Below are 23,591 nucleotides of genomic sequence, written 5' to 3' on the forward strand. Positions count from 1 at the left end.
CCATTGTTGTGGTAAAACACAGAGACAGACAATACAAATATAATATTTTATGAAGAATAATGGAATTGCACAGAAAGCTAGTTGGACATTACTTGAAATGATAAGATGTTTACCATAGTAAAATTAAAGAAAATATTATAATTTAGCCACTATTATAAGACTCTATTTCATTATCAGATTTTAAATTTATATCAAAGAAGGTTCTTTCTGTTTTGTTATTTGTATTATTTTCATTTTAAACATATAATCTCAGCAGCTCAGGTATGTGGAAAGATTTATTTCTAAGTAATCACTACCTCACGTCAAGCATAAATCACAGAATCGGCAATGCTATTTGCTTAGGTGGCAGCAGTGTAGGCGGCTAAGTCTCAATAAGCCCTCACCGGACCCTGTGGGTGGCCCATTTTGGCACTGCAGCTGGTTTAGCACACAGTATACCAAACAAATTGTTATTTTAATAGGAATAAACAACACCGTCTGCTCTCACTACTCAAAACCCTAAAAAAGTGCTCTCATATAGAACATTTACAACCTGCAAGATAGCAGCTTAGTGGGTTAGGGTATCAGTGCATTTATAAATCAGTTCTAACGACATCATCTCCTTTGATGAAATATTACTTTAGTTGGGAGTAAATATTTCAAAATACTGAGTCACACAGAAATGCAACTTCTTTGATCCCTGCTTCAAAAGACTAAAAAGAGAGCAATAATTACAATTAAGAATGCTAGAAATATTTGGAGTTTCTTTTTGTGTTGAATGAATTATTCATTTTGCTTTTAAGCTGACTTTACATAACATATTTACATAACATAACATGACATATCCATTACTACATTTCTTATATCTCAAAAACATCAAAATATTGTAGACCAGGAGTAAGATAATGCAACATGGTTCAACATAGTTCAGCCATTTGAAGAATACAGGCTAACCCTGACTAAAGAAAACAAGAGCCCAAAGTAAGCTCTCTGACCAGCAGAAGACCATGTAGAGACTTTTCTTATATTTCAAGATTCATCAAAAAGAACCATCAATGGATTGATCCAAATTTCTGCATGGCTGCAGAAACCATTAGGAAATGAAAACATAAATCAATACGGTCATATTAACACGTCAATGATATGATCTGATAATTCAATATAAAACACACCATATTTCAGTAATGTGATTTAATAATACAGTTCTTGTTTTGGATAGGGCTATTCACTGTGCAATGTTGCAAAAATAAATTATCATAAACTCTTGTTTCTGCTGATAGGAATTAAAGTTCTTACAGCTTGTTAAATACTCTGTTAAAAAGAGACTCTCTTCATTTGGAGTACTTTTGCTACAACTTCTTTACTATTTTTTTATGTCTTTATACAATTTATTGTCTTATACTGACTGTCCTAATTAAGATATCTACTCCAGGAAAATCCCACAGTCATTTGCTCACTGATACCTTCACCCCTCACAGACCCAAAGGAAGCACCTAACACAATGCATTATATAAAGTGGGCACTCAATAAGCAGTGATTTTAAAAAATGCAAAGTTATTACTTCAAGGACTTACTTTATATTCTCATCTACTGAAAGTTGAAGATTGAGGCTATGAACAGGTAAGTGATGTCAAATCTAGTTCACAGACTCATGTCATTACAGGATGTCTTCCAGTGAACTATGAAAGTAAACCCAGAGTGCTTTGAAGAATAGCACTCCAAGAAGCTCCCGCCAATCAGAGATGGCACAAGGGAGAGAATCAGAGTTAATTCAACTTCTCATTTCATAAACAATTTAACTGAGGATCAAAAGTTAAGCGAATAAGGTTCAGGGTCACAGGGGAAGTAATTGGTCCCATGTTAAAATATAAAATTATCTATATAGCAAGAAAAAAGAAACCACAAAGAAAATGAAGATGAATAGAATAACCATCATAAGATAGCAGCTATCTTTCACTGAGTACCTACTATGTACCTGGCAGGACGCTAAATAATTTTATACATTAATCTCATTTTAAACTCACCCCTCCACATAAAATAGATATTAAAAATCCATACTTTTAAAAAAATGATGAAACTGAGGTTCAGAGAATTTAAGGAAGTTGTCGAAGGTCACAAAACAAGTATAATAAGTAGCCAGAATTCAAAGCCAGGACTATTTGACCTCAGATCTGGTACCGTTAACCACTTTGTTTAATATTCTCTCTTTCAGCAAATAACTTTGATATTCTGTTTTCATGCAGTGCATTTCACAGTTACGACCAAACTAAATCCTTTCGTTTTTTCCTGTGGCCAAAAGTACAAAGAAAACCTAAACACCTTAAATTCAGGCTTCTGGACTTAGGGGAAAAGGGAAACAGTGAAAAAAATAGGAGAAATAATGGAAAACATCAAGCTTAAATGAGACTTCCAATAACTGGCATCCATTTGAGACTGTGTTGCTTTTTAATAAAGCATAATAAAAGCACAAGGGATGCTGATATTTACTGAATGCCTTCTATGTGCCAGGCACTATCCTGGATGCTCAGAAAACAATGATAAACAGGACAGTGCAAGTCCCTGCTATCATAGAATTTTATGAAGAACATAAGAAGATGAACATCATTGTATTTCTTCCTTTCCAGGAGAATTTTTACTATCAAGTATAAGCTTTTTAGAGGAATCCATTTTCTCACTCCAGTTCAGATACTTATATTAACAATGTAAAACCTAAAAGGCTTTCCTGCTAATGACCACACAGTCAAATAGCCACTGAGAAAGGTGACTATGAGATCATAAAAACTATCCATCTGCCAATACATGACCTGGGCTTATTACTTGTTTTTCCTCTGACTTTTCCAATTCAGTTTGAAATAGCTCAGAGCAAGTCCCCTTGCCAGAATGTTTAGTCTCACAAATCTCACCATTAGATACTTTTTCCTGAGGTTCAGCCTAACTGGCCCTTTGCTTACTTTCATTTCATAAAACTCTTTGCAGTGTCAATACCAGCTGCTCACTTTCTCTGAAAATTTTCCACTTTTCAAATACAGGCATGACTTTAATTAGACAAGGCATAAACTAGGACAGCAGAAACTGATTCTAAGGAATTAGGCCAGAGCACCAACTTTTGAACAAGCAGAAAGTTCAACAATATAAACATGCTTTTGCTGAAATATGGAGAAAAGACATGAGACCATAAGGGACAGGAGAGCTCAAAAGCTAAGTACCGGTCTCTGCTTCTAGCCATGGTCAGACAGTTCCCACAGGACCAAACCTACTATTGATAACAATTATAAACTCTGAACAAAATATTTTTTTAAAAAAAGACCTGAAGGCACAGGAAAGTGAACAAAAGCAAGCTAATTCTGGAAAAAAGGAAGTAGCACTGAATAAGATTTCCATTTTTATGGCTTTTAGCCTGAGTGAGGGCCCCATTCCCTGCCATGAAGAGCAGTTAAAATTTAATAGAAACCAATAGCCCTATCCTCTTGCAGAATCAGAAGACGGGTTCCAGAGAAACCACAGCAACAAAGTGAGGGGGCGAATTCTGCAAAGGAGAACACCAGAGAAGGGAAGCTCTAAATTCTACGGATAAACTGTTCAAGTCTCTTGCTAATCCCCAAATCAAGTATGTGAAAGACAGACTCCAAGCAGCCCTACTAAGGTTAAAAGAACTGACCTGAAATTTCAGCTAACATCCACCACATGGAAAACAGAAATTGAAGTTGGAGTACAGCCAAGTTAACTGACTTAGAAAACAAACAGATACCAAAAAAAATCAATATCCTTCAAATGAGTCTAAGAGAATCTACTTTCTATAATACATCATTCACAATGCCCAGGATAAAATCTGAAAGTTCTCAACAATGAAAAAGCAAAAACATATTAAAGATACAACATATACAATCAATGGAGATTGACGTGAGTTTATCTAGAGGTTGGAATTAGCAGACAAGTATTTTAAATCAGCTAACATAACTATGATTAAGGATTTAAAGTAAAATATGATAATAAATTAAAAGATATAAAATCTTAGTGGAGAAATAAAAGTTATAAAGAAGAACCAAACGGAAATATTAGAAATAAAAAAATTAAATTAAAAAAAAATCACTGGGGCCAGCCTGGTGATGCAGCGGTTAAGTTTGCACATTCTGCTTCTCGGTGGCCTGGGGTTCACCAGTTTGGATCCCGGGTATGGACATGGCACCACTTGGCAAAAGCCATGCTGTGGTAGGCATCCCACATATAAAATAGAGGAAGATGAGCATGGATGTTAGTTCAGGGCCAGTCTTCCTCAGCAAAATCAGACGATTGGCAGTAGTTAGTTCAGGGCTAATCTTCCTCAACAACAAAAAAAAATCACTGGACTGAGATGAAAGAAGAGACAATGAACTTGAAGAAAGATCAATACAAATGATCTAATCTGAAGAACAGAGAAACAGATTTAAAAAATGAAAATAGAGCCAGTTCTGATGGCCTAGTGGTTAAAGTTCAGCATGCTCCACTTTAGGGGCCCAGGTTCAGTTCCTGGGCACGGAATCACACCACTCATCTGTCAGTAGCCATGCTACGGCAGCGGCTCATGTAGAAGAGGTAAAAGGACCTACAACTAAAATATACAACTATGTACTGGGGCTTTTGGAGGAAAAAAAATTTAAAAAGATAAAAGAGAGGAAGATTGGTAACAGATGTTAGTTCAGGGATTTAAATCTTTCCCGGTAAAACAAAAGTTTTCTTCTAAAAATGAAAATAGCCTCAAGGATCTTTACTTGAAGTCTTAGAAAGAAAGGAGAAAGAGAAGAGCAGTGGAAAACAAAATTTGAGAAATAATGACCAAGAATTTCCCAATTTTAGTGAAAGACATAAATTAACAGATTTAAGAAACTCAGGAAGCCCTGTGTAAAAGACACTTTAAAAGTCCACTCCACGGCATATCATGGTCAAATTGTTGAAAACCAAAGATAAAGAGAAAATAATAAAAGCAGCCAGGGAAAAATACATTACACACAGGAGAACAATAATTCAAATGAATGCTAACTTCTCATCAGAAACAAGAGAAATGTGAAAACAGGAAATTAACAGATTGAAATTCCTGAAAAAGACAACAGAAAATGTCAATACAGAATTCTTTCTCCAACAAAAAGATCCTTTAAGATTGAAGGCAAAATAAAGGCACTCTCAGATAAAAAAAAAACTAGGAGAATTCATTGCCAGCAAACCTACACTACAAGAAATGCTAGAAGGACTTCTTCAGGCTGAAAGGAAATGATATCAGATAGGAATATGGATCAGCAGGAAGGAATAGGAGCTAAAGAAATGGGATGTGTCAATCCACAGTATAATGTTAGAATTTTTGCTTTTAGCAGTCATATTTTTTTTAATTAAGAGGAAAAGTTATTCAAGTGGGTAAACTTGCAATATAAAGTAGTGAATATCTTTAAAATTAAGTAACTGAGCTGTTTTATATTACATTTCTATATTTCCATTTCATTTATAAGTACAATAGACTTTACTATACCTAAGTATTTTTGCTGTAATGGTAAGTTTAAAAAAACAACACTACTGGGGGCCAGCCCAGTGGTGTAGTGGTTGGGTTCATGTGCTCCGCTTCGGCAGCCTGAGGTTCGTGGGTTAGGATCCTGGGCGCAGACCTACCGCCACCTGTCAAGCCATGCTGTGGTGGGGTCCCACACAAAATATTGGAATACTGGCACAGATGTTAGCTCAGGGACAATCTTCCTCAAGCAAAAAGAGGAAGAATGGCAACAGATGTTAGCTCAGGGCCAATCTTCCTCACCAAACAAAAACTACAAAAACTGATTCTCCAAATATCAAGACAGCACTGGAATAGGATTTTGGCAAAAATTTAATCTTTGAATCACCCTAACAAATAATCATACCTATTCCATAGGGTTATAAGGAGCCTCTAAAATAACATGAAAAAAGGTTATCACTTTTCATCAAAAAGTATTTTGGGGGCCGGCCCAGTGGCACAGTGGTTAAGTGCGCACATTCCACTTTGGCAGCCTGGGGTTCACTGGTTTGGATCCCAGGTGTGGACATGGCACTGCTTGGCAAGCCATGCTGTGGTAGGCGTCCCACATGTAAAGTAGAGGACACGGTTGTTGGCTCAGGGCCAGTCTTCCTCAGCAAAAAGAGGAGGATTGGCAGCAGATGTTAGCTCAGGGCTAATCTTCCTCAAAAGAAAAAAAAGATTCTGTCACTGATAACTATTTGAATCTCTATATTCGAGTGGCATCAACAGTAAAGGATCACCTGATATAATCAAAATTGTATCATAAGCATTGTATCCCAAATTGACAAACAAACCCACTGAAAAACATTTATGTTAATCAAGGATTTGTGAAAATTATTTAAACAAGTACTTTCTCTGGAGGAAATTTTCATAATATCTAACACTTAGCACTTAGACATAAAGATAAAATCACAGCTGGGTTCTCTGAATAACAATGTTAAACAACATACAAAGGAAAGGGGTATCTCTGGAATATCATCTACCCAGTAGCCACGTCCAGATTGGGGTCCTCTGGCCAATGTGATCAGAATTAATGATAATTTCTTAAAAGACAAGGAGGCTCACCCTGCCAAGACTTCAAACATCCTTTAAAAACTGACCACAGCAGCTCAGTGTGCACTGACTACGTGTGGAGGTGCAATTTGTCCTGCCACTACTCTTTCCTTTTACTGCTGCTCCCTCAGCCAAGGCCCTCCCAGCTTTACACCTGGAGTATCGTGAATGCCACAGAACTTTCATAAATCAATTCCATAAAAATTTAAGCACATTAACTACATACAAAATTAAGAGACAATATATATAGCATAGTAATTAGCCCCATATGCTTTGAAGTCATACCACCTGTGTTCAATCCCAGCTCTGCCACTCACTAGCTATTTGGCTTTGGATACATTATAAACCACTGAGTGTTAGTTTCCTCATCCATAATACTGAGATGGTAACAGGACCTATTTCATAAAATCATCAGGGTTGCATGTAGCTTAGTATATGGCACATAGTGGTCATTCTCACTATTAAGCACAGTAAAAGAATGAAATATGACAATTCCAAGGTCTCAGACCTTAGATAGCTATAATAGCTGAACACAATGTAAATGAAAATACAGAAAATCTATAGGAACACCAAGAAAGGCACTAACAGTTTTGAATAAAGGGAGAAGGCAAGTGAAAACTTCTTGAAGGATAAGGCATTCCCACACATCTACAAAAATATGCAATTTCCCCAGGACAGAATACATAAAAGATATTTAGAGAATAACAAGGATCATCCAGAGGTGACCAAAATGTCTGATTCATTCTCTGTTACAAAGAGATTAAAACAGCATTTTTTTTTTTTTTAGTACAAGACTATTTATCCAGAATATCTGAGACCTGATCTGTTCCAGATAAATATTTGGGGAAGTTTAACAAGAAAGCAGCACACTGACTGAGTAAATCTCACTACGCTTTAAAATAAGTAATACCCATACAAAGGGCTAATGTCTCTAATATATAAAGAACTCTTAAAATTTGAGGGCCAAAAGCCCAAAAAAACAATAGGAAAAACATGAAAAAGGCATGAACAGACAATACACAAAAAAGAAATAAAAATGACTTTAGGGAAAGGTGCCCAAATTCACTCAGAATTAGAGAAACACAAATTAAAACAACACTGAGATACCATTTCACACCTCTCAGACAGCAGAAAATTAGAAAGTATAACAGCTCATTCTGTTAGTGAGGCTGTGGGGAACCAGACAATTTCACATGCTGCCGGTGGTAATGCAAACCAGTCCAACAATTCTGGAGAGGAATTTGGCAATATCTAAGAAAATAATATATCCACTTATTTTCTAGCAATCACACAGCCAGGAATTTACTCTGAAGATAAACCTACAATACAAAAACACACAGATAATGCATTACAGCATTATTTGAATTGCAAAACACTAGAAACAACTTAAATGCTCATACATAGGACAGTGGTTAAAAAACTGATATATCTACACAATGGACTATGAAGTACCTGTAAAAGTTAAAGAGGAAAATCTTTATGAATTGACATGGAGTGATTTCCAGGATGTTGTTATGTGAAAAAATCAAAATGCAAAAAGAAAAAAAGGTTTGTTTATTACCCTTCATATAAGAAAAAGCAAAATATAAGAAAATATACATGTTCATTTGTACAAAAGAAATACAGGACACATAAACCAGAAGCTTGGTTACCTAGAGGAGTTGGCTGGGAATGTAATGAAACAAGTATGGAAATGGGAAAAGGGTAGCAGAGATGAGGGAGAAGTGACCCTTCTCTGAATATACATTTTTATATAGCTCTGATTCTTGATCATTGCTCACATACCAAAAAATAAATAAACTACTATCAACCAGAATGTGAGATAAACTCAAAATGGAATAGAGACACTGAAAGGGATGGGAAGGAACAGAACTAATTTAAGACATTTTGGAAAAATGATATTTTGCATGTATATTGTAAGGATAAAGACAAAAAGAACTATATATAAATACTGTATTATATTTAGAAAATTTGTTTTTCACAGGGATATAAGTTAGCAATTCTGAAACTACTTTACATGTATACTAGGACTGAGTAAATAAGTAAACATATTGTGCATAACGAAAGCCAGACTTCTCACTGTCAGAGAAAGTTACAAATAAGAAAGAGGGGAAGGAGGGGAAGGATAGAATAAACTCTGTGACATGGATTGAACTAATGGCTTTTACCATATATACAGATGGAGAAATATAGATGTGTGCACATACATGTCTAAGTATAAACATATACTGGCTAGCTCTGCTGGTCTGCTGAGAGGACCCAGAAGCAATGGTTCCTCCATAGCAATGAGCACAACTAGCACCCAGACATTGATTAAAAAATATAATCTCAGACAAAAGGAACTATGGTTCTTTGGACAAATGGTTGATTCCAGGGCTGACAAGATGAGACTCATATACCTTGTTGTGCCAGAAAACAAGGAAGGGTTCAAAGCAATAGAGCCACATCTAAAAGATACAGAAGTCAAGTTGAAGACGCTCCCAATGGCCAAATCTAGGACAATTTGAGCATCAAAATAAATAGTAAGTGTAACTTAACCCAGAGAATAAAATAAATGTATTCATGGGAGTACATGATATAAATAAATAATTGAATAAATAAATGGAGGAGAATGAACAGCTTTTCCTTACAGTAGGATTCCAATTAATAAAGTAAAGGAATGATGAAAATAGAAAATCATAATTAGGGATATCACAGTAACAACTGTTGGAGACAAAAATCATTGATGGATGCTAAAATCAGTGGGTAAAACCATGATGAAAAACAGGGTATTTGTATACTCTCAGAACAGCTCCACAAAAGATACTTACTAATAAAAAAGGAAAAAATAGCAAATTAACCGTGGAGAACCCTGGCAGACACCACCTTAACCAAGTATTCAAAGTTCACATCACCACTAATAATGCATATAGATATCATGTACCTCCTCATATGTTGCACTGAGAAGGGAACAAAACCATTTCTGTGGTACTTTTGTCAAAAATCCATAAACTCAATCTAACCATGAGAAAACATCAGATAATTCCAAATTGAGGCACATTCTACAAAATAACCAGCCAGTATTCTTCAAAAGAGTCAAAGCCGTGAAAGACAAAGACTGAAGAACTTTCACAGACTGTCAAAGATGAAAGAGACCAATTAAATTCAATAGGAGACACTTAATTGTATTCTGGACAAGAGAAAAAACTTTAGTGGGTGTTATGGACTGAATGTTTGTATTCCCCCAAAATTTGTATGTTGAAGCCCTAACCCCTCCTGATGTGGTGTTATTTGGAGGTGGGGCCTTTGGGAGGGACTTTGGTTTAAATGAGTTCAAAAGGGCAGGGCTCCCATGATGGGATTGCTATCCTTGAAAGCAAAAGGAGAGACCAGATAGAGGTGCTCTATCGCCACCAATGAGGATACAGCAAGAAGGCAACCGACCACAAGGCAGGAAGCAGGCCTTCACCAAGAAATGAATTTGCTGGTACCTTGATCTTGGACTTCCCACCTTCCAGAACTGTGAGAAATGAATCTATGGTATTTTGTTATGGAAGCCATAGCAGACTAAGACAGTGGGAAAAACGATGAAATTCAAATAAGATCTGTAGGTTACTATGTCAATGTTAATTTCCTGATTTTAATAATTGTACCATGGTTATGTAAAGTGAGAATATTATGGAATGTAGGGTAAAGGGTGATAGGAATTCTCTTTACTATTTTTGCCACTTTTCTCTAAGTCTAAAATTAAAGTGTTAAAAAAGATAGCTGTCAAAAGATATAAATGACCAAGAACCACAACAAATCAGGAAAATGTCACTATAATGCAACATTATGGTTTTAACTACTATGGGCATATCCCGACTAGTGCACTGGTTTGGGATCATTTGTAGCCAAAAATACCACATTCTCTCCAGGAGTGCCACAAATAAAGCAACATCTCTAATCATGACAATGGTATATCTTCTAAAACAATTCTTTTGTTTGGATGATTCCAGCTTTGAATAAAAATTATTTACTATGTGGTCAATTTTAATAAATGCATGTTATTTACTATACCAGAAAATTCAACAAAGAAAATGGAAGCTCTGTGTCCACCAGTAAACTTACATCCAATAGAGTACACAGCATAACAATAACAAATATCTGTTTAACAAGGCTTATCTGAGGTCAAAGGAGATCCAAGCCACTACCAATTTTTTAGTCTCCAGATATATTAAAAGTCAAAACAAGATTATAAAAATTGTATTGATATATTTAAATTGATGCTATTCATAGTGTACTTCAAGAGGTATGACTTGTAATAGGATGCAATTTTAAACTAGTATAAAAAATATCTTCTATCACCATGTGTATAAACTCATTTACAGATAACATCACAACTATATACTAGAAGTCCATCAGAAAGCAGGGCATTAACCCAGTGGCCTCCTGAGACAGGCCTGGTAGTACACCACACACATCAATCTTAGTGCCCACACCATAAACTCTGTGAGTTAGCATTATTAGCCTATTCGAACTGTTTTTCCAGCATAATAATAAATGCTTTCCTAAAATCCATATAATTAGAAATAGATTCAATACTCAAGCCAAGAACTTCAGTTCTTTCCACTATGCCTCATTTCCCCTCAATAAACGGCCATCTCCAAAACATGTGGATTTGCTGGAATTTCAAAATTCAGCTAAGACATGATCACTGCCCTCAAGTTTACTATATAATTGAAGAGACACACAAGTAAATAATTAACAATAACAAATACTTACAAAGTACCTATTATAAGAAAGAACTGTTCTAGAAAATGTATACACACACATGCACACACCCACCATACGCTAATTCATTAAATCCTTATAACCACCCTGAGTCAGGTATTAGCATTATTTCCAAATTATGAAAAAGAAACAGAGGATAAACAATTGAATAAGCTGCCCACAGTCTCACACCTAGTAAGCTGCAGGGCTGAGATTCAGATCAGGTAGTCAGGCTAAGTGTTCATCACTACTAGGCAGTGGGACAACAACACGTCCAGAATGGGCTACAGATGTGCAGTAGGATTCTCAGGGCTATAAACTGTTACAGTAGGGATATTTTAAATTGTAAAAGTATAGTCATTCAAAAATGTATAATAGTTTTAACGTCATTTGAACAATATTTCTCCCTCTGTAAATTCCTAAATTCAATAATTTTTTGCGGAGGTACACACAGCTATACTACATTGCACCTCTTCCAAACTTAACCATTGAGATATCCTACACAGTCTAATTATTATACTACTTGTGATTTATTTATCAAGAGTGAAGATTTCTATTCTGCATTCATGCAAAAAAAAAACCCCGTGGCCAAGTGGCTAAGTTTCCGTACTCCGCTTCAGCAGCCCAGGGTTCACTGTTTCAGATCCAGGGCGCAGACAGGGCACCACTCATCAGGCCATGCTGAGGAAGCATCTCACATAGCACAACCAGAGGCACTCACAAGTAGGATATACAACTACGTCCCGGGGGGCTTTGGGGAAAAGAAGAAGAAGAAAAAAAAAAAGATTGGCAACAGATGTCAGCTCAGGGCCAATCTTCCAAAAAAAAAAAAAAAAAACTGAGCCTTAATATCGACTTAATTAACAATTAGTTTGTATGTGCCATCATCATCATCACCATCTGATTTCTGATGTTCCTAAAATATTTTACATTCTATTGATTTTCTCAATTGGTTATTTACTTATAACTTCATGATCATACTAGTAAATGAAAATCTGATTCTTGACTGAATTTCATAATAAATGGTTTGCTTTCAGAAATAAAAAAGTGTCTATTTAGGAAAACAAATAGCTGAACATAATTAAATTGATGAAGAAGACTGTAGGTCTTTATATAACTTCAAAAAATTAATTTGTCAGAGTATCACTAATTTTAACATTTTTTCTGTGCAATAATCTGAAACAGGATTAAGAATGGAGGTGCCTAAAAATATTTTGAAAATTAAAAATTCTGAAATGAGAATTTCAAAGGCCTAGAATCACCTTGAGTACTTTATCCTCAAAAGATTAATTTTAAATGATAACTTAATGACTATATGGCTTACTTTTAATTAAAACTGAAGAGTTATGAGAATCAAAAGAAAAGCCAAATTCAAAACAAGTCACTAAATAATGAAGATTATCACAACTTTTGACTCAAGTGTCCTGATAATTTTCTTGCTGAACCTTAATGTCTTAAGTGCAAGGATGAAGGAATGATATCCAGAAGACTGACTATGCCATCTTACCCAGGGAAGAAAAATCATCTCAAATTTTAAAAGTTTCTGCAAGGGCAAAATAAGCAACAAATCTAAGAGATAGATTACCACAACATGCAATCTAACTTAAGAAGCCAAAGACAAGATACTGTAATTGAAACACAAAGCTGAAATGCCACACATAATTGTAAAATCCTTTATTTTACTACCCTTGCTAGAAACAATGGGTATCAGGTAAGGGACTCAGAAGTGTTTTACCTCAATAGTGGTGTAAAATTAGACCTAAAATAAGTGTTCTGGTCCTCTTCAACATAGCTTTAGAAGCAAGACCCTAAGGATGACATTGTTTGCAAGTAACTTACCTGTGTCCCAAAACAAAGCACAGGTTTATAGAAATACAAAAATAAACAACACCAAACCAGAAGATTTACAATGCTTGGCATCCAATCAAAGATTAACAGGCATGCAACAAAAAAGAAAAATATATAATGAGCAGAAAAATCTATCAAAACCTACCCCAAAATAATACAGATTACAGAATTTGTAGGCAATGTCATTAAAAGTTACTATAATCCTATTCCTTACATTCAAGAATGTAAAAGAAAGACTGAACATGGTAAGAAGAGTTAATGGAAGATACTAAAAAGATGCAAATCAAACTTGCATGAAAACCACAATGTCTGAGATGAAAAATAAACTGAATGGAATTAGCAGCAGTGCAGGGTGAGAATGGATAAGTCTCTTCCCACAAATTCCATGACTGCAACACCAAGTTGGGAGCAGAAGAAACAATTGGTGAATATGAAGACAGAGCAATGGAAACTATTCAAAATTATAAACAGGAAGAAAAACAGAAAAGAAAGAAAAGAGGATCAGTGAGCTTTGGGATAAATTCAAGCAACATAATATACACGTAATTGGAGTCTCCAAACAAGGAGGAAGGGAAACAGAAAAACTATTCAAATAATGACCAAAATTTCACCAAAATTAACTAAAGATATGAACTAACAGATCAAAGAAGCTCATAAAGAAAGAAAACTACACCAAAGCACATCATAATCAAATTGCTTATAGGAAATGATAAAGAGAAAAATCTTAGAAGCGTCTGGAGAAAAAAGGCACATTGCTTAGATAGAAACAATAAGAATGGCAGCTGACTAGCCAGAAGACAGTAGAGTAATATTTTTAAAGTACCGAAAGGAAAAATCATCAACTTAGAATTTTATACCCAGTGAAAATATCTTTTAAAAAGAAAGGTGAAACACAGACTGCTGCACATACACAAAACCTGACAGAATTCATCACAATGAATTCTGAATGCATGAAAAAACACATTAAATAAAGTCCTACTGAAAAATGGTAAATAATATTACATGGAAATCTAGATCTATGTAAAAGAATGAATTGCTCTGCAAGAAGTAACTTTCTGAGTAAATATAAAAGACTTTTAAAAAATATATAAATCAGTTTAAAAGATAACTCAGAATTCTGATTCTAGACAAGATGGCAATAGTTCATTACATCCTATTATTTTCACTTTACAACCAAAAACCTTGGAAAGATACTTAAAGCAATGATGAAAAGATTCTCTAAGGTGAAGAAAAGAAAGCAGATTTACTAGGGACCTTGGAACTTGAGGAATGACTTGGCAAAGAGTTCCCTGATTGGTTTTGTTTTGTTTTGTTGTCTTTTATATTTGCAGACTGGACATTAGAGAACACAAAACACTATTGGGTGCAAATAAACAAACAAAAAGTAAAGCCACCTCTATCCGGCCAAAAGAAGTAGAAAAGGGTAGCCATGAAAGACAAAAGCCTTTTGCCTAGAACCCTTCCCTGCCATCTCAGTCCACAGAAAGAACTCAGAAGAAGCTACACTCATCCCCACCTTGATCCCCATCTAGTATCACAGAGAGGAGACTCTAGGTAGATCTTGGTCCACCATCCTCACCCCGAACTAACGAGGTGAAGTCTTTTCCTCTCCCAACTTGGTGCTGCAGCCATGGAATTTGTGGGAAGAGACTTATCATCCATTCTCACCCTGCACCAATCAGGTGGCACTCTTCTCCCCACTACCAAAGACATACACCATGACCAAGCAGGGTGTATTGCAGAAATGTAAGGCAAAAGCTCAAATTTTGTAATCCACCATATTAACACTCTGAAGAAGAAAACTCATATGACCACATCAATTGATGTAGAAAAAGCATTTAAGACAATTCAATACCTATCCATAATAAAACCAATCAGCAAACTAGGAATAGAAGGGAACTTGTGTAACCTGATAAAGAGTATATACAAAATAAGCTACAGCTAACATCATACTAACTGGTAAAAGACGGAAAGTTTTCCCCCTAAAATGGGAAATAAGGCAAGGATTTCTGTTCTTACCACTACAGTTCAACACAGTAGTTTCATGTCCTAGCCAGTGAAATAAGGCAAGGAGAGGATGTAAAAGGCATAAAAACTGGAAAGGAAGAATAAAATTGCACCTATTTGCAGAAAACATTATTGTCTACATAAAGGATCCCAAGGAATCTACCAAAACAAAATAAAATAAAATAAACAACCTAGAACAAATAAGGGAATTTAGTAAGGCTGGAGAATATAAAATCAACACAAAAAAATAAACTGTATTTTTAAATACTAATAATGAACAATTGGAAACTCAAATTTATAATAGCTCCAAGAAGACTGAAATAACTAGAAATAAATCTAACAAAACGTACAGGATCTGTATGCTAAAAACTACCAAATGGTGATGAAAGATACTAAGGAAAACCTAAAAATGTAGACATACTGTGTCCATGGGCAGAAAACTCACTTGAGTTTTTTGTAAATAGAGTAAAGGTGATTTTAAAATGTATTTCCAAAGGCAAAGTAACTAAATTACCCAGAACAACATTAAAAAAAAGAGTAAAGTTGGAGGAATTACATAACCCAATTTTAAGGATTACAATGTAGCTATAGTAATTAAGACAGTGTGGTGCTGGTGGAGGGATGGACACATAGATTCATGAAACAGAACACAGAGTCCAGAAGTAAATCCACACAAGTACAGCAATGATTTTTAATAAAGACGCAAAAGCAATTCAATGTATTGTGAAGATGTCAATTCTGTAGATTCAATGCATTCCCAATCAAGATTTCAGCAGACTTATTTGTAGAAATTGATTCTAAATCTCATAAGAAAATTTGAAGTATATAGAATATTCCAAACAATTTTGAAAAAAGACAGGGTTGAAAGACTTATACTACCTGAATTCAAGATTTACCATAAACCTAAGTAATCAAGACAGTTTAGGGTTGGCACAGAGATAAATAAACAGATGAGTGGAGTAGAACAGAGTCCAGGTATATACCTATACATATATGGACAAGTGATTTTTGACAAAGTGAAGAAAATTCAGTGGAGAATTCAACAAATGGTGCTAGAACAACTGAATACTCATATGCAAAAAAATGAACCTCAATCTCTACCTCACACCATATATACAAAAATTAACTTAAAATATATCACTGACTCTAAATGTAAAAACTATAACTATAAAACTCATACATGAGAACTTAGGAGAAAGTCTCTGACCTTAGGTTAGGCAAAAATTTATTAGATATGACAACAAAAGCATGATCCATAAAAGAAAAAATCTGACTTCCTCAAAATTAAGAATTTCTCCACTTCTACCACAAACAGGAATAAAGTATTCCAAAATCATATATCTTTTAAGGAACTAGTATGCAGAATACATAAAGAACTCTTCAAAACACAATAAGAAAACAAGCAACTCAACAACAACAAAAAATGCTAAAAAAATATGTAGTCCAAACAAACATGTCACTAATGAAAATATACTGATGGCAAATAACATAACCAGACATTAGAGAAATGCAAATTTAAAATACACTAAGATGCTATCACACACCCACATTAGAATGTCTAAAACAAAAAATATGACCATAATAAGTGTTGGTGAAGATGTGGAGGGACTGAAATTCTCATATATCACTGATGGGAAAGTAAAATAGCACAGCCACTATGGAAAACTGTTTATTAGCTTCTCAAAAAATTAAACATTCACCCACTTTTTAACCCAACTATTCTTCTCCTCATCGAGAAAAAGAAAACATACTTCCATACAAACATTTGTATACAGGTATTCATGATAGCTTTATGTCTTATAGTCCAAAACTAGAAAGAAACCACATGTCCATCAACAGGTGAAAGCATTAATAAATTGGGATATATCCATAAAATGAAATACTACTTAGCAGTAAGAAAGAAATTAATGAATCACACAACATCCTGGAGAAATCTCAAAATAATTATGCTGAGTGAAAGAGGCCAGACCAAAAGAAAATGTACCTACCATAGAATTATATTTATATAAAATTCTAGAAAATGTAAAATAATCTAGTGACACAAAGCTGATCAGTGGTTCTCTGGAGACTGAGTGAGGAGACAGGGAGAGGTGGGAGGGGAGGATTACAAAGGCATACAAAACGATTGAGCGGGGGAGTGAGGATTTGTTCATTATTTTGATTGTGGTGACAGTTTCATGGGTATGGACACATTTTAAAATTTATCAGACTGTACACTTTCTATATGCACATTATATCTCAATAAAGCTGTTAAAAAAAAAATACCCACAAAAAGATTTATACATGAATGTATACAGCTGCTTTATTCACAGTAGCCCACAACTGGAAACCACCCACAAATCCATCCAAAAGCAAAGTGGTTATATCCATACAAGGGAATACTACGCAGCAATCAAAAGGAATGAACTGCTGATACACACCACATGATAATGAATCTCAAAAACATTATACTATGCAAATAAAGTTACATGCAAGAGCACATACTGTATGGTTCAATTTATGTGAAATTCTGGAACAAGTAAAGCTAGATTATGATCTACAGTGACAGAGAGTAGCTTGGTGGTTGCCTGGGGCCTGGAGGGTGAGCAGGATTGGGAAGAAAAGAGGCTAACTGAGGACAGCCTGCAAAGAGGCATGAAGGAACTGTCTGGAGTGATGAAAACTGTACATTTAACATAGGTGCATTTTACTATATGTACATTATACCTAAACAATAACAAGTTTTTTAAAAACTGATTTAGGATTCACAAGCCAGAGGCCTGGATTCTGCCCTACCTAACCTACTAGCTCTGCTTTCCCCAGGAACTTGCTTCTGCTTGTAGCATACGTTTCCTCACATACAAACAGCAACAGTGCCAAGTCCACATGAGGAAACGAGAGTACATGTTAAAGGAGAGAACTGAAAAGTGATAAGCAAATATTAATATTATGAACCCTCACAAGTCCTTTTAGGGCATAGATTTTACATGCTATTTTCTACTTATGTTTTTATTGTAAGTTGGTTCCTTCTGGAACAATCCTGGTGTAACTGAGAAAATTAAAATATAATGATTTTGAAACATTTCTCATAAAAGAAGAAAACATCTTAAAGCAAAGCAATACAAAGCAAGAAAAAGAAAATGAGTTCTCAAAGACAAAAAAGTATAACTAAAAATTAATAATTTTTTAAAAGTGATAATTCTAACGTCTCTTCTATGGCTTAACTAGAAAATACATACTTTGAGCAGGATTTCTGCACCACTTACATTACTGATTTAGTTCCCACATTCCAAAAAGGACAGGAAATTATAAAGTGTTTCATATAAAAATGGCAGATGTATACAAACATTTTTATCACGGAAATGAAGAATACTACGATTTCGTTTTCAGGGATCCAAACAACACATTTCAACCCATACTCCCACAAACCTGAAAGTCATTATTATTTCTGACAAAGACTTTGGCAGAGTACCATAATGAATGCTCCAATTCCGATATTTCATCTGGAAATACCCATTTGAATTCAAAGTCCTCCAAACCACAGGGACACATGGCAATAATATAGGATTCTGGACTGCTGTTTTTAAAAACAATTTTGGCTGCTTTCGGCTAACTTACTTTACCTCATTTTTATATATCTGAAAAATGTAAGTTAAATAAATGTAGGGAGGCTGTTTGAACTTAGAATGCATTTTCCACTTTAAAAAAATAGTTGCAACATATAGTAAGATACAAACTAGTCTGCATCTTATTATATGTTGTAACATTTTTTAAACTAAAATATGATTGAAACAATTATTTGTAATGAAAATACTAGAGAAATAGTCCTGTAACAATAAAAGTAACTCTTCTGAATGATGCTTCAATTTCTCCTAAATGTTTACAGCTATTGCTGCTTGTCCCTCAACATCCACCCTCCCCTTTTTATACAGTAATGGAAATCTGGGCAGAGGACACAGCTGAAGATCACAGCTCACAGATTCCCTTGCAGCTAGGTGAAGCTGTGTGACTTACTTCTGGACAATGGGATGTGAGCAACAGTAACGCATGCAATTTCAGGGTGATGGCCTTAAAGAAAACGCACATGCTCTTTATTTTCTCTTTAACTCAGTCCTGTTGCCTGAAAGGTGAACATAACAGTGAAGCGAGAGCAGCCATCTTGGACAAGGCGATAAAAATCACCTGTTAAAAATGGCAAAACAGCACTGATTATACAAGCCTGGGCCTCCAACATCATAAAGCCATCATATGAACCCGAGACTGCCCATTTGGATTTTTACATCAGAGAAAAACAAACCTCCATGTTATTCAAGTCATCAAATTTTCAGCCTAAACTGTATCCCAAGCCAATATCCAGTGGTGGGTGCAGGGGAGATGAAGGGAAAGGAAATACAAATAGACTTTACTATGATTCTAATAGAGGCCTACAGCCAATTCTTGTGTGTGTGTGTGTGTGTGTACGTGTCATGTTTAATTTTCCTTCAAGCTTCATGGTTTTCTTTCATTAGGACTATTTTTAGAAATATAAAACTACAGTATGTTAGATGATGTGGAATGAATCCAAGAAATCACTTTAAAACTTTACAGATAAAAAAACAGAGGTAGGAGCAAGCTAAATGATAAGTCTAAGGTTATTCTTATCAAAAATAATTAGGTCTTCTTTTGTGGCTCATAAATGAAATTTTTTTCTGAAGAAAGAGAGCAAGTTATAAAAGCAAAAAAGGAAGAGGAAGACATTATTAATTAAGATGTACTATTTGCATGACAAAGTATATATTGCAAGTCAGTACGACTTTGAAAGGCAGAGGGAAAACAGTGACACAAAGTACAGAATAATCTCCTGAGTGGGCGATAGTACTTAGAGTGAAGAGACAATGAGTTCTAAACACTTGCACTAGAGTATGCTTTCATCCAGAATAATCTACTGCCAACTGAAGAGCACTGGTGATGAGGCAGGAGGGGTGCCAGAGGCATGTACTGTACAGAGAAAAAGAGTTAGTGTCTAGCTGACCATTCAGCATGCATTTCAATGGGAATTAAGTTAAAATAAAAACATCTATTTATTTATAAATAAAAGCCAATTACAGCATAAATAAAATTTTGGGTGTTAGGAGCTCAAAAGCAATCTCATGAAAATTATGGAACCACTGCCTCCAAAAAAATGTATATAAACATCAACATACACACTATATATTTTAACTACTCCATTGCTTTGGAAATTGACAATTCTTTCACTCTGACAAAACACAAGATAATATTTCCAAAACATCCAGTCTTTTTGAATACAAAAATTAGTAGTTACTTCCTTTAAAAAAAAATAGGCAAAAAAAAATTTAATACAAATAGAAATTTCAGATAAGTCTTGTATGACTTGAATGTCCAAGATGTTCAAATTATGCAGTGATCTCCAACACAGAATTAGACACATAAAACTTCTTGAATCGATGGTAACAAATGCCTAAAAACCCTGACTCTCAGAGGCACAAATCTGGTAGCAAAAGTACTTAGAACACATGGAATATGCTTGGCCATGGGAGAGTAACCTTATGTCAACAAACAACAGAATTCACTACAACTTTTGGAGTTGAATCTATGTTCATTCTTTTCTTTTCTTCTAAGTGTAGGAGGTCATTTTTGGCAACAATTAGATATCTGTGTCATCAAGAAAAGGATTACAAAGCCCTTTTAAATTTTTAGGTCATCCAAAGTACAATTAGCCTTAAAAAGTATTCTGCCATCTTTCCAATTGTGTACATACTGTTGCCAGCAGATGAATTTACAAGATATTGTCACTCTAAAATTCAACTTGCAGAAGGACATCCTGAAGCACTGGAAGTTTCCCACGGCAATTTGGCCCAATGAACTTGTGATTTTTATCCGCATCCATAAGGCTGACGGCAGCAACCCAAACTGAAAGCTTTACTTCATTCAAAGATCTCAAAATATCTCTCAAGTAAGCCAAGTCATGAATAAACTCCTCCTTATCAAACTGTTCTGAGAGTAGCCTTTCTCAAAAGCAAATTAATAAACGAATAAATAAGGAGACAGCTATCTAAACTGCAGTGTAGTGCTTTAGGACACATCCTTTAGGGAACCAACACTCTCCTACGTTACTGGGAATCTCTTATTCTGTTTCCATTTCTTGAGAAAACCTGTTGAAAAGGTAGTGGATCAAGGCTCTCACTCTGATAAAGTTGACTAATTTCAGAGTGGTAAGCAAGATATCTTTCAGGATTATTGTCACAGTTTTTGATGCTGGTATATGCCAAGCCAGTTGTGAAAGACATAAATCATGAGGACTTAAAGTTCTCTCTTCACAAAAGCACTAAATCAGATGTATTGCCAAGCGTAGCAAGTACCCCATCCAGGCCGATTGTACCAAATCTCCCTTTCACCATGTCAAAGATACCAAAAGCCTTTCAGTGATTCCAAGGGTACCTCACAAACTTGGAATTTGTTATCCACCAGTGTACACAAAACAGATAATAACCAGAAACTGGCTGCATGAAATTAACGTTAGTCGTTACATGCAAATGCTCATTAAAAGGTAAGTAGCATTACTCCTAATTTGACAATGATCTGTTTCAAAATATCAGAAGAAACAGTTGGCAGTTCTGTAGTATTTAACATCATTTGATCGTGCTTGGGCCATAGGAAGGAACACTGCAATAAATAACAAAATTTTAGCAGCCAGTTCAAACCTTACTTAACCCATTTTAAATTATCATTTTAAGGACCTCAGCATATTGAAACACACAAATTGGCAGTTAAGTAGAAAAAGTGTGTATCTTCTAAATACAAATAATTATTGAAACCAGTCTCTCTGTATTATTCTCTATAGGATAACATATATTTGAAAAGAATGATTCCATCTGTTGCTTCAAATGTTTCTCTAATTGGTGAAATCTCTTTAATCATTCTGAATTAATTTTTTTTAAAGAATTTTTTAACTCAATTTAGTTCCGCACAAATTGTCAATACTGTCTCTAAACTTAATGTAGTAAAGCTTTCCCTTCCTTTCTTCTACTATAGATCTCATATCTGATTGATAAACCACTAGCAAAAAGCAAGTAATTCAATCTCTAATTATCCCATAAGCTTGGGTAAAATATACAAACAGTAAGTATGATACTGTCAATAAACAAACAACCCACCTTGAGCTGAATTGGTGTAGGACAATTAGCAGATATCCTTGTCTGTAAAGCATGCAAGTTTTGGAAAGCTTGGGTTCAAAGTTATTTCTTCCTATTTTAATACTTCTAAGTTTGATAATATAAATAAAATACCTTAACTCCTAACTGTATGTCTTACTACACTTAACTATATCATTTTGTAATTTCAAATACATTCTAATAAAGTAGAAAATAAGTCGTAATTATTAAATATTCAAAGGTAAACATATTATTTTTTTTGTTAAAATCAGTATTTCCCCAATCTTACTCATTAAACCTTGTCTCAATGGTCTAAAACCGCTGACCCCACTTTTCAGAACTGCTCATTCACGTAATTATCTCTAGGACACTTATTTTTAAAGCATTAAAAACTAAATACATTTTCCAATAATTATTTTTCACAATTCATTAATATAAAACATTTAATGACTGTAACTTCCAAGCATTTTTCCAATCTGGAAACCAGGTACTTTTCAAACTTTTATTTCTGAGGGATTGGGGTAATAATATGCTAGTTACTTAAATAATTCCTCAATAAGTGCTCTGACATTTTATTACTTATAACATTATGGAAAGTTTTACTTACTGAAACATCTTTCAGGTTTTTCTCAAAGGAGAAATGACAAGACTCTTTAGAAAAATTAAACTTGTATGCGTCAGTTGGTCCTGCTCCTGACACCAATGCTTTTCTCAGTTCATCAACATATTTCTCTTTTTCCATTGCCATGTCATCAGCTTCTTGGGAAATCTCTGATTCACAAACTATGGGAAACATTAATGAAAAGTTTTGAAATAAAAAATAAATTTCTAAACATGAGAACATTTGTTTACCTGTTGCCACTAATTTATCACTTACATAACAGAATTTTAAACAAAAAGTAAAGTCAATACCCACACCACACATTTTTTAATTCAATTATACCTTCTAACAAAACTAGCAACTTTTGATTTAGTCTCAAATCTCATCTGAAAAGCATTAGACTCCTTGCATTCTTTGTCTGTCCTCAGACAAAATATATGCATTGTAATTACCACAGAAACTACCATCTTGTGTACCTGCTCCTAGGTCATAGCCAGATAAATTATTTCCTACAATGATTAATAAGCTCAGTATTTTACAACATCTTTCTTCCTTTCCTCAATTATTAAAGAGATTAAAGAGTCTATAGTCTATTTCTCACTTACATGGGCAGAGTCAAATTAAACTAAAAATGGAGTTCATTCTTCTCATCTCATTATGTGCTGAAAATAAGAAAAGTGGATGAAGGGAGATGAGGAAGGAAAGGGCAGGACATTAATATTTATTG

At 34.7% G+C, this 23,591-nt stretch overlaps 1 protein-coding gene across 13 annotated transcripts in view; it reads right to left on the reverse strand.

Annotated features, from left to right (window-relative positions):
- The window catches only part of XRCC4 (X-ray repair cross complementing 4), a 288,469-nt gene that overhangs the window by 241,803 nt on the left and 23,075 nt on the right, over positions 1 to 23,591 (reverse strand). For all 13 annotated transcript variants that reach the window (XM_044777890.2, XM_014857035.3, XM_014857039.3 and 10 more), the window contains one exon: positions 22,871 to 23,046. In XM_044777890.2, the coding sequence (XP_044633825.1) occupies positions 22,871 to 23,046 (176 nt within the window). The remainder of the gene's footprint in view (positions 1 to 22,870; positions 23,047 to 23,591) is intronic.

This window comes from Equus asinus, chromosome 9 (genome assembly GCF_041296235.1).
Source record: "Equus asinus isolate D_3611 breed Donkey chromosome 9, EquAss-T2T_v2, whole genome shotgun sequence".
NCBI lineage: Eukaryota > Metazoa > Chordata > Mammalia > Perissodactyla > Equidae > Equus > Equus asinus.